Below are 16,924 nucleotides of genomic sequence, written 5' to 3'. Positions count from 1 at the left end.
ACTCTCTAGGCTGCTCCTGTAACCTCTAACCTGGGCAGCAGTCTAATTAGCTATACTGTCCTTCGCCTGAGTTGTGATGCCGTGAATGAACATTCTAACCTACTTCCTACAGTACGGGGCCATCTTCACAAACCAACACTCGACCCTAAGCAGTAAGCTAACCAACAGAATATGCTTAAGTCCTCAGCAAGATCAAAACTAGAAAACATCTTGGGATTGTAATGAACACAATGGGAGACAGAGAGCTGGTTTCAAGCACAGGGCTCAGCAGGTGTTTATTGCAAAGGACAACAGGAGGAGGCAGGGCAAAAGGGCAACAGTACAGACAGGGAAAAGGCTAGTAACGTAGTCCGGGAGATCAGGCAATAGGTAGATAACAGGAAATCCGATAGGCTGAGGTACATGCAGTGAATAGGCAAAAGGCGTCGTTAGTGAGGCAGGCAAAAACTATCCTATACTGGATGCGTAACTCCCTTGGAAACCACCAGCGCTCTGAAAGACATGTGTCACAAAACAAACAATACCTCACAGTGATGGGTTGCAAAGAACTGAACTAAAGACTGTGTGATAATGACATACAGGTGAGTGAACAGGTGATTGGGATCTGGAGAGTGAGCTGCGTTCAGGGGATCTAGGTGTTTGAGAGTGTGAGCTGGAATGTGGGCTGGAAAGTGAGCTACGTTCAGGGGATCTACGTGTTTGAGGGTGTGAGTTGGAAGCAGATGTTACAGTGATATCAATTTAAAAAATGAAACTTGGCCATGAACGGAATCTTTTTCACTTACTAATACACTAGAGCCTTCAGTGGCCTCTCATTTAAAATGCACAGGATCATGCTGGTGGCCATCTGGTGGAGAATACAAGTGAAGAGAACATAGTGATGAATACTCATTTGAATCTCTGAACCCCTGAGTTCCTCAATAGCTCAACAGGTTAGTGCTGGAGATCAAGCCAACTCCGACATGGGTTTGAATGCTAGCTTTTCCCAAGATGTTTGTATTTAAGTGTTCTTGTCTGGTTAAATATCATGGATGAGCAATGGTCAGATCTCAGGAGTGGCTCATGAGGTATATGCTGGGTTTTACACACCCAGCACTTCAAGGTCACATTCCTTGCAAAGTGGGTTTGAGCCCCACTCAGTCTGTCTCTCCTTCACGGTGAAGTGGGAGGAGGTGTTGCTGGATCCAGGATCAGGTAAGTGGGCTGGGGTTGCCCAGGATGGTGCACTGGTAGGGATACCCCATAGGGGAGGGTTAGATGGGGACACTGGCTCCCCTGGGGATAGTGGGGAGGAAAGGAGGGGCTATTAGCAAAGGTGAAGACAAACAGGGGTATTAGAGAATCAGAAAGAACAGGACAAAGGCTGACGCAGGTATCTCCTACATGTGAGGCACGGGTTCAAATCCTGCAATTATTATTCAAACCTCTGATCACTTGCATGGTTAGATATGATGTCATGTCTCAATGGGTTAATGCACACTCATTCAATTCCTAAACAATCAGCTCATTGACAGACACTATGCGCCACAGAGGTGCAGCTCACAGCACATTTTTTTTTAACCATTGACAGCTCTTCCAACCTATGTGAAATGAAAAGCAAACAAGACTGATCTGAGAACCTTGCGCCTGTTAATAATCATGGCAGTAGTCTGAAATGGTAATGTTAGTCATGACCCCAGTCTTGCAATGCCATTAAATATAACGATATTCACTAGATTTAATTGAATACATCTTCTAATGTCATTTCTAATATATTGTAACTATTCCAATAGGTTTCACATGAAGAGAGGCATGCTTATGTGCCTGTTTGCGAAGCAAGGACCAAACATTGAAATAGGTTGAGAACTTTTATTGTGGAAATGGAATGGAGAGAGGAGGAAGCCAAGCTCTGTAGATGAAACATCCAATAGGTGGACTGTAGTGTAATAACACATAATTACACCTAGCTGTGGTAGGTTGTTGTGGTGATGTTGTCATTCTGAAGTACCTTCATGTCTGAAAGACAGTCATTTCAACCAATATTTTACTGACAGTATTTTTGTTGTTGTTGACAATTAACATTTGCTTGACCAGCCTCTTTCAAATAGCAGTTTATTATGTAGAATGCACATGCTGCTTTGGCATAATCACGCATAAGCTTTATTTATGTTTGGCCCAGGTTTATGCACCTGTTGTAGTGATTCTTCAGGTGGAGTTTGACGCCCTCCTGTGAATACATTTTTAAAAAATGTGTCATTTATCAGACGCTCTTATACAGAGCGACTTACAGGAGCGACTAGGGTTAAGTGCCTTGCTCAAGGGCACATCAACAGGTTTTGAATTTAGTCAGCGCAAGGATTCAAACCAGAAACTTTTTGGTTACTGGCCCAACTCACTTAACCACAAGGCTACCTGGTGCCCGTAAAGGGGAAGAACAGGGTGTGGCAGGTCAGGAGGGCAGAGGAGGCTGGTGGGAGGCGTCATAGAAGGATGGACTAATTGTAATGGCTGGAATGGAATATATGGAACGGTATCAAACATATGGAAACCCCACTTTTGAATCTGTTCCATTAATTCCAATCCAGCCATTACAATGAGCCCATCCTCCTAAATGTCCTCCCACCAGGTTCCTCTGGGTCAGGGTGGTTAGTAAAGTAGAGATATGGATGTGGGACTGAGGGTCACCTGGAGGGAAGAGGAGGAACCTATTAACTCTAAGAAAACAACACCTGAAAAACGCATGTCAGTACGGTATTGCAATAATAAGTACTCCTGTTCAACAAAATATGTAGGTCTGTATTTGTAACACCAGGGGGCATATTTGTGACACAGAATCTCCCACATACTGAATGACCTGACATTTGACCAGACAGAGGGAGAAGATAACTCCAATATCACTCAAATTTATGGCTGTCATAAACATGGTTTGCCATAGTCATATAATCAAGATTACGCTTCTTCTTCTTCGTTATCAGCCTGAGATTAATAAAGCTCTGCAAATTCCATTGAAAACATACAGTTGTGGATATATTATATGAAAAGTACCCAATTCGTCTCCTCCGACACACCTCCAACAGTGACCATCTCATCTCTTCCTCTAAGCAGGGGGAGAGCATAAAGCAACCCCCATCCCATCAGGAAATAATATTAGAATAGAATATCCAGTTAACACAGCATGATATACAGAGACCTGCTCTGTATTTAAAGATACAGAAATCACAGTGCCTCTCAGAGCATCTCCTTCCTTCTTGACTCCTCCTCAGTTAAGCAAAGCTCTAATCAGCTGTCATATAGTGTGGTGATATCTTTTGGCCAGGAGTCATCATCACTCAACCTTCAACCCCCAGCAGTCACATTATTATATTCCTCTTATCAGTAGGTGGCCTGGTTTAGGACCAGCTACATCTGCCTGTACTTGTCCTTCAGTCTCAGTCGCTCCACTGGCACAGCTGCTGCTGGGACCTACATACACCCACAGACAGAAACACACAGCACCATGGGTTGCTGTAACAAGCTGTGTGGGCTGAAGGTTGGAATTGGGGCCGGAATTGCGGTGGCCATATTAGGTATAATCCTTATCCCCGTGGGGAACAATATCATCCGTGAGACTGTAACAAAGGTGAGTGTCAGCTGGCTAGAGGTGTAAACATTATGGAGGTGGTCAATCAAATGCATGAGAGGTGGTCAAGAGAAAAATAGAAATAAGAGGATTTCAAAGAGGGCCATTTAGGAAAAAGTGGTTTTCTGCTAGCAAGAAAGGGACATGAGAGTAGATTCTAAACAGTAAGTGAAAGAAATATCTTCATTTGTTAAATCTCTTGCATTACTAGGTACCAGGTCATATTTTCCAAATGCATCTAAAAAGTTGACAGCCACTTTGGTCATAACTTAAATAAATGAGTGAAAAGATTGCTGCTTTACTTAAAACCAGGGCACTGTATAGAAACAGTTGATGTCTGTCTGGTGAATGCAGGAATCGGTCATCGAGCCTGGGACCACAGCCTGGGAGAACTGGGTGTCTGCAGACGCACCTGTGTACAGGCAGTTCTGGCTCTTTGACGTGCAGAACCCACTGGACGTGGTGGAGAATGGGTCAAAGCCAAAATTGGTGGAGAAAGGGCCCTACACATACAAGTAGGTCCCTACTCACTCAAATGTCTCTAAAAGATTAACAAAATGATGTATATATCATGTGCATCATCTCTGTTAGGTGATTTCAATGTTGTATAGAGGAAAAAAAACTATGGTGTTCATCACTTTGTATTCTAAATATAATTGGATGACTTTGAATTATAAATTGCTCTTTAATTCTACAATTAATATAAATGAAGAGAAAACACCTATATTTTACTAAATCTAATCTAGAATCCAATCTAATATGGTATAATGTACGAGAGATTAAAAGTCACTGGGTGAGAAAGCAGGAGACCAAAGGGTGGGTGACACTCTTTCGTGTGTCTCTCTCTACCCATCAGGACACGGTACCTGCCCAAAGAGAACATCACGGCCAACCCAGAGACCTACACCATCTCCTTCCTGCTCCCTGCGGGGGCCATATTTGAGCCCTCCATGTCTGTGGGATCTGAGGAGGACAGTGTCACCTCCCTCAACCTAGCTGTGGCTGTAAGTGGGTGACATCTCATTACCTTGTGATGGCTCTCTACCTGTCTGAGTGGATGTTGTGTATTCCACCTCTGTCGGGGTTACTTTGTCTGGAGTAGAAAAAAAGGACAATAAGGAGAGCTGGGTTTGAAGGGAACCATAAGTTATGGGGCCCTAGCTTTCACTGTTTTTACAAACCACAACCTATTTAGTTGTGAGTCAGGCTGTGGTGGTCTCACAACACTCCAGTGTTATTGTGAATGTTTGGTTGAAGTGCACATGTACAGTGCCTTCGGAAAGTATTCAGACCTCTTGGCTTTTTGCACATTTTGTTACTTTACAGCCTTATTCTAATATGGATTAAATCATTTTTCCCCCTCATCAATCTACACACAATACCCCATAATGACAAAGCAAAAACAGGCTTTTAGAAATTGAAATATCACATTACACTACCGTTCAAAAGTTTGGGGTCACTTTGAAATATCTTAGAAAGAAAAGCACATTTTTTGTCCATGCGTCCTCCGAAGCACAACCCAACCAAGCCGCACTGCTTCTTGACACAATGCACAGCCAACCCGGAAGCCAGACGCACCAATGTGTCAGAGGAAACACCGTACACCTGGCAACCTGGTCAGCGTGCACTGCCCCCGGCCCGCCACAGGAGTCGCTAGTGCACAATGAGACAAGGATATCCCTGCCGACCAAACCCTCCCTAACCCAGACGACGCTGGACCAATTGTGTACCACCCCATGGGCCTCCCAGTCACGGCAGGCTGCGACAGAGCCTGGGCTCGAACCCAGAATCTCTGGTGGCACAGTGCCTTAGACCACTGTGCCACCTGGGAGGCCCAAGTTTATCATTTTAAAAGGCTAATTGATCAATTGAAAACCCTTTTGCAATTATGTTAGCAGAAAACTGTTGTTCTGATTAAAGAAGCAAATAAACTGGCCTTCTTTAGACTAGTTGAGTATCTGGAGCATCAACATTTGCGGGTTCGATTATAGGCTCAAAATGGCCAGAAATAAAGACCTTTCTTCTGAAACTCGTCAGTCTATTCTTGTTCTGAGAAATGAAGGCTATGCCATGCGAGAAATTACCAAGAAACTGAAGATCTCATACAATGCTGTGTACTGCTTCCTTCACAGAACAGCGCAAACTGGCTCTAACCAGAATACAAAGAGGAGTGGGAGGCCCCAGTGCACAACTGAGCAAGAGGGACAAGTACATTAGAGTGTCTAGTTTGAGAAACAGACGCCTCACAAGTCCTCAACTGGCAGCTTCATTAATTAGTACCCGCAAAACACCAGTCTCAACATCAACAGTGAAGAGGCCACTCCGGGATGCTGGCCTTGATTGGGGGAGTGTGGCAGAGATGGCTGTTTTTCCACAAAGTTCTCCCATCTCCACAGAGGAACTCTAGAGCTCTGTCAGAGTGACCATCAGAAAAAAAAGGATGATCAATGGAAACAGGATGCACCTGAGCTCAGTTTTGAGTCTCAGCAAAGGGTCTGAATACTTATGTAAATAATGTATTTCTGTTTTTTATTTGCAATACATTTGCAAATTAAAACCTGTTTTTGCTTTGTCATTATGGGGTATCGTGTGTAGATTGCTGAGGATTGTCTTTATTTAATCAATTTTAGAATAAGGCTGTAACCTAACAAAATGTGGAAAAGGTCAAGTGGTCTGACTCCTTTCCCAGAGGCACTGTAGATAACAGATTGGGACTTTTTTATCCTATATGTTTAAGGATCTATAAGATTAGAGGCAATAAATACAACCGTTTGTAGGACACAGCCCTCTCTCGCATGTCACCATATCAGTCATAAAACGTTGTTGTTGTAATATTCTATCTTTATGAGCCGGGGAAGCAGTGATATGCATGTGTGCTGACATTGTGTAATGTACTCGTTTTGAATACTGGAAACGTGACTTCATTTTTCTTCTCCTTCCTTTCAGGGTGGGTACAAATTGTTTCCCCCATGGGTACTGGAAGCTGCAATAAAGTTAAACAATGTCTCACTCTTCCAGCGACGGACAGTGAGGGAAATACTCTGGGGTTATAAAGACCCCATTCTGAAAGGGACACTGGGCCTCTTTTTTCCTGTAAGCTCACATGCATATCATTTTCATACACTTTCGCTATACAGAATAATACAAATCCTTTATTTCGTTTTATATGTACATTATTAAAATAATTACCAATCTACATTATTTATGTGACATTCACTGAAAATGTAAGAATAACTTAATGAAATGTAATGTTGTGTAGCTACCTAAATGGTGTGATGTGCTCTTTCCTCAGTACAACGGCACCTATGATGGGCCATACAGTGTCTTCACAGGCAAGGATGACATCTCTAAAGTGTCTATCATTGACAGCTGGCAGGGGGAAAAGTGAGTCTATCTTGAGCCTCAACACACTAAAGTTGATGGAGAGTTGTTGTGAGGTTTGAATCCAAATAGTGAAATGAGTACACACTAACCTATATCATAACAGGGACCCATGATGGACCCATGATGGGACCAGGGACCCATGATGTAATTCATGATGTAATTCTCTTACCGTTATTCCGTTACCGGATGTAAATCCACTTCACCTACTGTAATATCAACAAACAAAATAAAACATAAATATACCGTAATTCTGTGAGAAAAATGTGCATCTGCACAGTACTAGTAAATGTGTTTTTGTGACATTTTCTGTGTAAATTGTTCAAAGTAGTCCTTGTGCATAGAGTTGCATGGTTTGTTATTAAACTTTGAAATCAAGGATTTTTGTTTGGCATACATTTTAAAGTGAAATATTGGAGTCTGGTCCATATTGTCAATTCAGTCTAATGACATCATGGATTTGCAGCACCATCTGTAGTATTCTCCTGGCAAACCACATAAAACCACAGGTCTTTGGTGATTGTAGGCAGGAGCGGACTGATGCCAGATGCAAATGCCAGATGGGCTGGTCCATTTGTAGCCCAGTGGGCTTGTCTAACTAGTTTTTTTTGTTGCCCCAAATAATTATCTGGCTAATAATGGGGGCCTCAAAGAAAAAAAATAGGCCGGTGTGGGGGCCTCAAGGGGGAAAAAAATAGGCTGGTATGTTTGAAATGCCAGGGCAATTTATTGTCCCAGTCCGCCCCTGATTGCAGGTCGTTTTTGTCTGAGTCGTATTACCCAAAAACTGATGGTTTTACTGAGAGGCCATTTCTCTCTAATAGGAAGGTGTCTTTCTGGAACAACACATACTGCGACATGATCAACGGCACAGGTATAGTCACCCAAATACCCAGGCAGCAGACAACTTGCATTGCATCACTGTTTGGTTGAATTATATTTTACTCTATCATCACACAATCAAAACATTTCAAATGCGTAAGAAATCAATTAAGAACACTGGAGAATCATTACTAAGTCATCTTATACTCCCATGGTTAATATATTCAATTTTATGTTCTTCACCATTGCTCTGACTAACTTGTATTTTCATCAGATGGCTCGTCATTCTCTCCCTTCCTGGACAAGAAGAAGCCTCTGTACTTCTTTTCCCCTGACATCAGCAGGTGGAGTGATCTGTTCTTCATTTACCTGGGGTGGATAGTAATGTTCTGATCTCATGTAGACTGGCGTTATGGTTAAACAAAGACAAGTGGAGATGACAACTGATTTAGGTTTTGCAGTGGGCCTAATTTGTAAAGCAACTTCTATCAGCTTTAATCCTGTTCACTGCCGCCATACAGCCAATAAGCATTTACTACTTGTTTATCTTCACTATGTCCTTTGGCCTAATATTCACAGACACTATAGTCAGATCTGGGGCCATATACAATGAGCATCTCAGAGTAGTGCTGATCTAGGATCCCCCCTCCATGCAATCCTATTCATTCATCTAAAAGACTAAACTGATCCCAAATCAGCACTCCTACTCTGAGAAGCTTTATACATACAGTAGGGCCCCTGATCTTTTATTCCCATCATCACTTTTGAGGATGCCTTTCTAATCATGACCACAAGAGGTCTGGCCCTGGCAAAAACAAAGAGCCTTGTCTCCTAAAAGCACTGTTCTTCAATGTCTTCAGGTCTGTGTCGGCTGAGTATGAGAGGAGCCTGAACCTGAAGGGGATCGAGGTGTACCGGTTCAAACTGCCCCCGCTCACCCTAGCCTCCCCTGCAGTCAACCCAGACAACCAGTGCTTCTGCACGGACTCTGTGGTCACCAAGAACTGCACATTGGCCGGAGTCCTGGACATCAGCTCCTCTCGTGGTAAGGGGCACGGGCAACCGTCACTAACTGGTTCCTGCACTGCTGGACATCAGCAGATAAAAATCATAATATGATCTAATGATCTATTAGCACTGTATGAATGGGACAGACGTCTAATAAATTCATATTTTACTCATGTTAGCAGACACTCTTATCCAGAGAGACTTACAGGAGAAATAAAGGGTTAATAGCAACTAGCATTTACTGCAGTTCCGTTGGACTATAAGCAGGTTCTAGAGTTTTTCATGGTCAGGGAAAACGGTGGGTACTACGCTTACAGTCGTGGCCAAAAGTTTTGAGAATGACACAAATATTAATTTTCACAAAGTCTGCTGCCTCAGTTTGTATGATGGCAATTTGCATATACTCCAGAATGTTATAAAGAGTGATCAGATGAATTGCAATTAATTGCAAAGTCCCTCTTTGCCATGTAAATGAACTGAATCCCCCAAAAACATTCCACTGCATTTCAGCCCTGCCACAAAAGGACCAGCTGACATCATGTCAGTGAATCTCTCGTAACACAGGTGTGAGTGTTGACGAGGACAAGGCTGGAGATCACTCTGTCATGCTGATTGAGTTCGAATAACATACTGGAAGCTTCAAAAGGAGGGTGATGCTTGGAATAATTGTTCTTCCTCTGTCAACCATGGTTACCTGCAAGGAAAGACGTGCTGTCATAATTTCTTTGCACAAAAAGGGCTTCACAGGCAAGGATATTGCTGCCAGTAAGATTGCACCTAAATCAACCATTTATCGGATCATCAAGTACTTCAAGGAGAGCGGTTCAATTGTTGTGAAGAAGGCTTCAGGGCGCCCAAGAAAGTCTAGAAAGCGCCAGGACCGTCTCCTAAAGTTGATTCAGCTGCTGGATCGGGGAACCACCAGTACAGAGCTTGCTCAGGAATGGCAGCAGGCAGGTGTGAGTGCATCTGCACGCACAGTGAGGCAAAGACTTTTGGAGGATTGCCTGGTGTCAAGAAGGGCAGCAAAGAAGCCACTTCTCTCCAGGAAAGACATCAGGGACAGACTGATATTCTGCAAAAGGTACAGGCTGCTGAGGACTGGGGTAAAGTCATTTTCTCTGATGAATCTCCTTTCCGATTGTTTGGGGCATCCGGAAAAAAGCTTGTCCGGAGAAGACAAGCTGAGCGCTAACATTAGTCCTGTGTCATGCCATCAGTAAAGCATCCTGAGACCATTCATGTGTGGGGTTGCTTCTCAGCCAACAGAGTGGGCTCACTCACAATTTTGCCTAAGAACACAGCCATGTATAAAGAATGGTACCAACACATCCTCCGAGAGTAATTTCTCCCAACCATCCAGGAACAGTTTGGTGACGAACAATGCCTTTTCCAGCATGATGGAGCACCTTGCCATAAGGCAAAAGTGATAACTAAGTGTCTCGAGGAACAAAACATTGATATTTTGGGTCCATGGCCAGGAAACTCCCCAGACCTTAATCCCATTGAGAACTTGTGGTCAATCCTCAAGAGACAGGTGGACAAAGAAAACCCCACAAATTCTGACAACTCCAAGCATTGATTATGCAAGAATGGGCTGCCATCAGTCAGGATGTGGCCCAGAAGTTAATTGACAGCATGCCAGGGCAGATTGCAGAGGTCTTGAAAAAGAAGGGTCAACACTGCAAATATTGACTCTTTCCATCAACTTAATGTAATTGTCAATAAAAGCCTTTGACACTTATGAAATGCTTGTAATTATACTTCAGTGTTCCATAGTAACATCTGCCAAAAATATCTAAAGACACTGAAGCAGCAAACTTTGTAGTAATTAATATTTGTGTCATTCTCAAAACCTTTGCCACGACTGTACTGTATGCATGTACTGTGTACAGTACCAGATGATCAACATGTACATCTTTGATATTCTCAACCAGGACAACCAGTCTACATCTCCCTGCCTCACTTCCTGCATGGTAGTCCATACCTGGTTGAAGATGTGGAGGGCCTTGGTCCTAGTGAAGAGCATCACGTCACGTTCCTGGATGTGGAACCGGTGAGAGCCCTGCATCCATTCACCTTTCACCTCTGTCAAATGACCTTCCCAACTATGCAGTCATCTGTGAATATGCTAACACTCCCAAAAAAGTCTTAGCACGCATGGTATTCTTGTGCTGTTCTCGCAATAAGCGACATCCTTTTGCTCTCGCAACTATTTCGATTTTGACAGGTCATGATTGTCTGTTGCTGGCGTGTGCAGTACAGTAGGCCTAACTGCTGTGGGAATAAATGTGTCTGATTTGGTGTTTGTTTCTGTCAGACAACAGGGTTCAGTCTGAGGTTCGCTAAGAGACTGCAGGTGAACATGATGTATGGCCCCTCCAAGATCATCACGTAGGTTTAATGTCTTGGTCTATTATTTTCCCGTACTTTACTATTGTATATACAGCAACTCATCCAAGGATATCTCTCTCTCATTACATATTCTCCAGGGTGTTAAAGAAAGTGAAGGATTACACCATACTCCCTATAGTTTGGCTAAACGAGGTAAGTTATTTGAGTTGTACTTGCTGCTGCCAGGTCTTACTTCTAAAGCTTTAACTTGCCTTTTATTGCATATTTCCAAAGTATTTAATGAGTATATAACCTCTCGTTTCTGTACATGCTATACCTCAACGACTGTCTGTTTCTACAGACGGCATCCCTGGATGACGAGACAGCGGACAGGTTTAAGAAGGAGCTGTTATCTCGTGTTGACATGCTGGAGACGGTGCAGTACACGCTGATAGGCTTAGGGTCAGCAGCCTTTGTACTCTGCACAGTGGCACATTGTTTGATAAGCAGAAACAACAACAAGCTTGTGTGAGAGGGACAATGCTGCTGTACAACAGAGGAACAGCGGGGGTACAAGGATATCAGTGTGCTGTAACCTGTCACTTTTAATATCCTGCACGTTCTACATTTCAATGTTATTTACAATGTGAAAATTCTTGCTCTGTTACATAGCGAGGATATATTGTAGACGTGCGTTAGAATGTACTTTTTTTGTACATATTCTTATAAACTGTTCTTTCATGTTATTGTAATTTGATTTGCACACACCTCCCTGCTAGATTTTGGTCAGGGATCTTGAAAGCTAGAATATACAGTGGTTGAAATTGCTATGGCATTAATGTAGCGAACATTCATGGCTCCAACAAAAAGAAATCAAGCCGATTCAAATGTATTCAACTTAATCTCTGCTCACGCTGAAGTTGAGCCATGAATATCAATGGAGGCAGGAACGGGGAGGAAGTGAAGTTATTTTTTTATGATACCTTGCTTCTCAAGGGGTCTTAAGTAGGGTTATGACACGGCATGAGTCTAGCAAAACTGGCCCACATCCCCATGGGAAGTAACCAGCTTAGGTTCTCTCGTTGCTGGAACAAACCGCTCTATTGTACATTTGAAGCCAAATTATTCAGTTTCCTTTTCACCTCATGTGGCCCGTAAATCAAAATGAGAGTGTAAACACCCCCATACGGATGATTATTTTGTGGTTTCTGGCACTTTGGTTTGTTTGGTGAGAAAGCACTGTTTTTGCCCTGCAGGAAACTTCTCTTAGTTTTAGGGGGTTTTAAATGACCATTTGCCAATTCCCGGGGCTCTTTGTTTCCTCTGTCTACTCTAGAGAGTACAGTAACAGTGGAAAGTGAGATTGAAGGAGACATCTTTACTAGCTGCTCCTCAGCTCTCTCGCCTTCTCTGCACCAGTGCACTCTGTAAGGCAGCCATTTTCTTTCTAAGCCATATGAAAATATGGCTTAGAAACATGTGTGGCTGTTTGAAAATGAATATTAAATACTGAGTATGAATCTACAAATGGAAACTAACCAATATTCAATGCTAGTTCTAACAGCAGCTACTGATATCTTCATTGAAATATTCTGAAGAAAAGTAGGCCAATTTCTAAAATATTTAAACTTGTGGGCACCTAATAAATCACATTGTAAATCTATTCAGCTATCACTTGGAGTCATTACATTGTTTCCCAGAATTCTTACCCGTTTCCTATTTGCATGGGCAGCTGCTTCCTACCCATAATTCCTCAGAAGTGACCCCTGACCTTTTTCTCAGTATTAATCCCGCGTTCACGTGCTAGTCAGAACTAGGAAACGTACATTTTTGACTTGCTAAATGGTTGTAGTTATTATACACGTGCCGCGTTCAACCAGTTAGCAAGATGGAAATTTCAGAGTTCCAACTAGCACATGAACACGGCAAATATCTAGCCAATAGAACAGTAATGTGATTGTTTTCATTCATCATACAATTTCATCAGTGGAGGCTGCTGAGGGGAGGATTGCTCATAATAATGGCTGGAATGGAGTCAATGGAATGGCATCAAACACATGGAAACCATGTGGTTGATGTATTTGATACCATTCCACCTATTCCACTCCAGTCATTACCACAAGCCCGTCCTCCCCAATTAAGGAGCCACCAACCTCATATGAATTTCATACATTCAATAAATCTATGTAAAGCCTAAGCGTGACTGTGAACGGTGAAAGTGTATCACATCTGAAGAGATAAGTGAAATATGGGGACTTACTGCTCCTTGGAATGATCCTACTGTTCCTCTGTCAGATTCATCTAGGACTACTTACAACCAAAATGTATGAAATTCAAAGTAGTTTCTAAATGCATTTATTCAGGCTGTCATTACATTAATAAATAGAAATACACCAGTTTCATGATAACATGGAAATGACATTGAACATTCACTATGACGACACTTCTTTGTTAAAAGTTTGAATCGATCTTAAAACTTAAATGAGTCGTCAGTCTAGAGATTTATGTTAAGGAAAAGTCAGACCTTCAAAAAATATTTTGTCAAAATGAAAATATATCTCTACGATTTGCAGATACGGTCGAGAATATTTTATGAAATATGTTAAATTATATACACTAGGGTCACATTCAAAAGCGCAGATCCACAAAAACTGGACACAATGACATAAGTTATAATGATGAAAATATAGAATGAAAAACACTGTACACATAACAACCATGAATACATCTACACAGACTATACTTCTGAGACAAACAGGAAAGAGCTATTCACACTATATAAAACAGAGTGCACCAATCTGACCATCCCACAAACTGTGAATTAAATGCATTATTCAAAATGATTAAAATGATATTCAAGTTAAATGGTCATCATGATTATTTTTGATCATGCATGTCTGTCTTGCTGTGTGTGAAATGAAAACTCAGTAAGGAGATGAAATATATCTCATCAAATCATGGATCAAGAAAATGCCAACCCCCAAATCAGGAGTGTATACATGCATGTACCTGAATACAAAAGCTAGGATGTGCGTGACTGCTATACTCCATCAGTATAAAACCAATCCAGCGATGTATTGCAAATAGCCACAAAGTTTAGATGGATTTTATATACATTAACATGCTTATGCGCTGACAACACAGTATCATACACTATCGAAGAGATAATGGAGAGATACTTGTACAGTATGGCACAATGTCCCGTACCATTTAAGAACATACATGTTCCAAGTAATGTGAATAAATACAGGAAAAAAAGACAGAATGTAAGGATGCTGTGACCTAACATTTTACATGACCTTTGTCCTATTAAACGTGATGTTTAGAAAATGACTAAGTAAAGATTGTGAACATGTAGGGTGGTCTTGCCCGTGTTCCTATAATAAATTGAGCAGAATCCCTCCCAACAAAGGTTCTTTGCTCACACAGCGCTACATGTTCTAGGGTAACGGTACTGTCCATATGGGTGGCAGCTGAGCTGGACGTGTACTTTGGCCTAGCCACTATGTTTTCATTTCCAAGGATGGAATCTTTTTATTGTGACCACTTAGTATGGACAATATGCCCTTTGTATAGACAGTGCTGCTATTTTATCTGGTGTTAGGAGGGATAGAGTTCCTCCATATAGACAGAGCTACAACGTGTACATAGAAACGGGTCATACAATGATGGATTTGTTTTGATCTTGACGATAGCCCTGTCGTTTTGTCAAATGTAAAACTGTAATAGGTGGCAGTTGTCAACAGTGTCCATATGGATGAATATGATATGAATATGAGTCAATGTACAGTTGCAGAGCAGAGTGTAAACAGCTAGGGTGCTCCCTATAAAATACCCCTCTTGGATATGCAATGATAATACGCCAATGATTTCCCTACTCAAATCACAACCTTCACCATCTGTAACTCCAGGTTTGTTCTCCTTGGACCAGACAACCATTCATATTAAGCCATTACATGCTGCCTGATACATTTCCCCATTCTGTAAATGTCTATACTGCAATATACTACATTACTGCTATCAGACCATTGCCTACTGTATAGCGTGACTACAGTATACATGTGGCAAGTATTATCATACAACTACATGAGCAGCAGTGAATGCAGTAAGTCATCCTGTGTATGTAGCCAACGACACCTGAACCCGATGCCTAAATCCACACATCTCCATGTGTCCTGATCCAGGGTCAGGGCTTACACCTCTGTCTAAATGGCGAGTGTGACAGGATGTGAGATGTGTATGTATATCACAGTAATCTGGTCAGCGTACCTCATGCATATAAGACTACAGACAGCCCCAGGCAGGGTGAGTCCCACTCCCACTTCCTCCTTGTAAACCTATAGTAGCTAGAGCTGGGGAAGCATTTAGTTCAGGTCCATTGCCTCTGGGCAGGGCGGGAGCTCGGGGGATGTGTGTGTGTGGCCAGGTGTGTGTGTTCATGTATAATCCCCTCTCCACAGCCCTGTTAACCCCTTGTCTCCCCCAGTCAGACATCAGGCAGTTCCAGGTGGTTCCTGCGGTTACGGCTCTTCCGGAGGTCTAGCAGAGGCTTGAGCTTGGCCATGTCTCCCCGAAGAGGGGCCCCTCCTCTCGGCCCCTTCTGCTGCCTGGCCCCCTGCAAGCTCTGGAGCTGCTTCCTCTCCTTACAGTACTGCTGTACAGCCAGGCTCTCTGCAGGGCTGAAGGCTGAGAGCAGGGCCTTGGGGTGCAGGGTGCTGGCCCAGGCCCAGGGAGACTGCTGCTTGTCCGTCAGCACTGACACCATGGCCTCACTCAGGACACGCAGGCGGAGCTTGGCCACGGTGCGCTTGAAGGTGTTCTCCGTGGCCAGGCAATAGTACAGGCCCTGGTCGGACAGCTGGACGGAGCGGATGAGCAGGCCGTGGTCAGTGGCGACCACACGGTCACCCAGCTTCACCTGGATGGGGGAAAGAGAGGTGTCAGCAGAATGGTCTTAATTGTCCTATAGCATAACACATTATCCCACAGCATGATCTATAGTCAAGTAAATCGAGCAAAGACAAATCAACTTCAAGTGGCACTCCAGTCTCCTTTTCACCTCATTTAACACTGGATTTACTTAACGTAAGGCACATCTCAATAGGTGGTCCAGGTATGTCATTACATAGCACAAGGGGGGGGGGCTTTCCTCTTTTATTCTCTGTAGTTCCTCAAGCAAGGGGGGAGGCCCATGACATCACGACTTCACATCGGCCATGAATGTCCTACTCCTAGAATTTTGCAGTTGTGTCTAAAAAACACAATTTTGCTCAAAAAAACATTTTTTTTACCCTCTAGGGTGTCCTTTACTGTACGTATACTGGGGATATGGCTTTTCAACAGTAAAAGGTCAAAAATCACTGGAGGACGTCTTTAAACAGTTCACCTGGAATACTCATTCTCATAGAATCTCTGATATAAATATTACTCATAAGCTACAAACAGTGAAATCTGTAAAAGATGTGAATCTTTATCAAAGATTCTCTCTTTGCACAGCCCCGTATCATTTCTCATGGCCTGATGGGTAGCAGGAAGTCTTAGAGGGTGTCAGTAATGTGAAATGTTTCCCCCCGTTGAGAATAGACTCATTAGTTAGGCTCCATATCACATCTGATCTGCAGTATATCACTACTCATTATCTGTTACACAGACAATAAATACTTTGCAACGTCATCCCCGAGGCATGCCATGATAGTGGCCTGATATTATTTCAAACACGTCATCACAGTCGAAGGATTGTGTCAAATGCCTTGATCTAGTTCCAACTAGTTCCAACTGGAT

The 16,924-nt window shown here is 42.7% G+C and overlaps 2 protein-coding genes across 3 annotated transcripts in view; one reads left to right on the top strand and one right to left on the bottom strand.

Annotated features, from left to right (window-relative positions):
* The first annotated feature begins 3,351 nt into the window (after positions 1–3,351).
* Positions 3,352–12,806, top strand: LOC115179993 (platelet glycoprotein 4). The gene is made up of 12 exons (XM_029741826.1): positions 3,352–3,598; positions 3,953–4,113; positions 4,455–4,602; positions 6,545–6,691; positions 6,891–6,982; positions 7,804–7,853; positions 8,076–8,145; positions 8,662–8,846; positions 10,747–10,865; positions 11,130–11,203; positions 11,302–11,356; positions 11,505–12,806. The coding sequence occupies exons 1-12, from the start codon at positions 3,476–3,478 to the stop codon at positions 11,673–11,675; spliced, it is 1,395 nt and encodes a 464-aa protein (XP_029597686.1). The 5' UTR covers positions 3,352–3,475; the 3' UTR covers positions 11,676–12,806.
* Positions 12,807–13,482: 676 nt separating this feature from the next.
* The window catches only part of LOC115179992 (semaphorin-3C-like), a 43,981-nt gene continuing 40,539 nt past the window's right edge, over positions 13,483–16,924 (bottom strand). For both annotated transcript variants that reach the window (XM_029741824.1, XM_029741825.1), the window contains exon 18: positions 13,483–16,061. In XM_029741824.1, the coding sequence (XP_029597684.1) occupies positions 15,630–16,061 (432 nt within the window). In that variant the 3' untranslated portion in view covers positions 13,483–15,629. The remainder of the gene's footprint in view (positions 16,062–16,924) is intronic.

The sequence above is a fragment of the Salmo trutta genome, chromosome 40 (assembly GCF_901001165.1).
Source record: "Salmo trutta chromosome 40, fSalTru1.1, whole genome shotgun sequence".
Taxonomy (NCBI): Eukaryota; Metazoa; Chordata; class Actinopteri; order Salmoniformes; family Salmonidae; genus Salmo; species Salmo trutta.
The sequence above is the reverse complement of the archived record's forward strand: the minus strand, read 5'-3'. Positions and strand labels throughout refer to the sequence as shown.

Excerpts from the sequence above, each read along its gene's own strand:
- LOC115179993 (XM_029741826.1), top strand. The coding sequence starts at position 3,476 with ATGGGTTGCTGTAACAAGCTGTGTGGGCTGAAGGTTGGAATTGGGGCC. Across the intron at positions 3,599-3,952 it reads TCCGTGAGACTGTAACAAAG|GAATCGGTCATCGAGCCTGG; the intron begins GTGAGTGTCAGC and ends TGGTGAATGCAG. Across the intron at positions 6,983-7,803 it reads GACAGCTGGCAGGGGGAAAA|GAAGGTGTCTTTCTGGAACA; the intron begins GTGAGTCTATCT and ends TCTCTCTAATAG.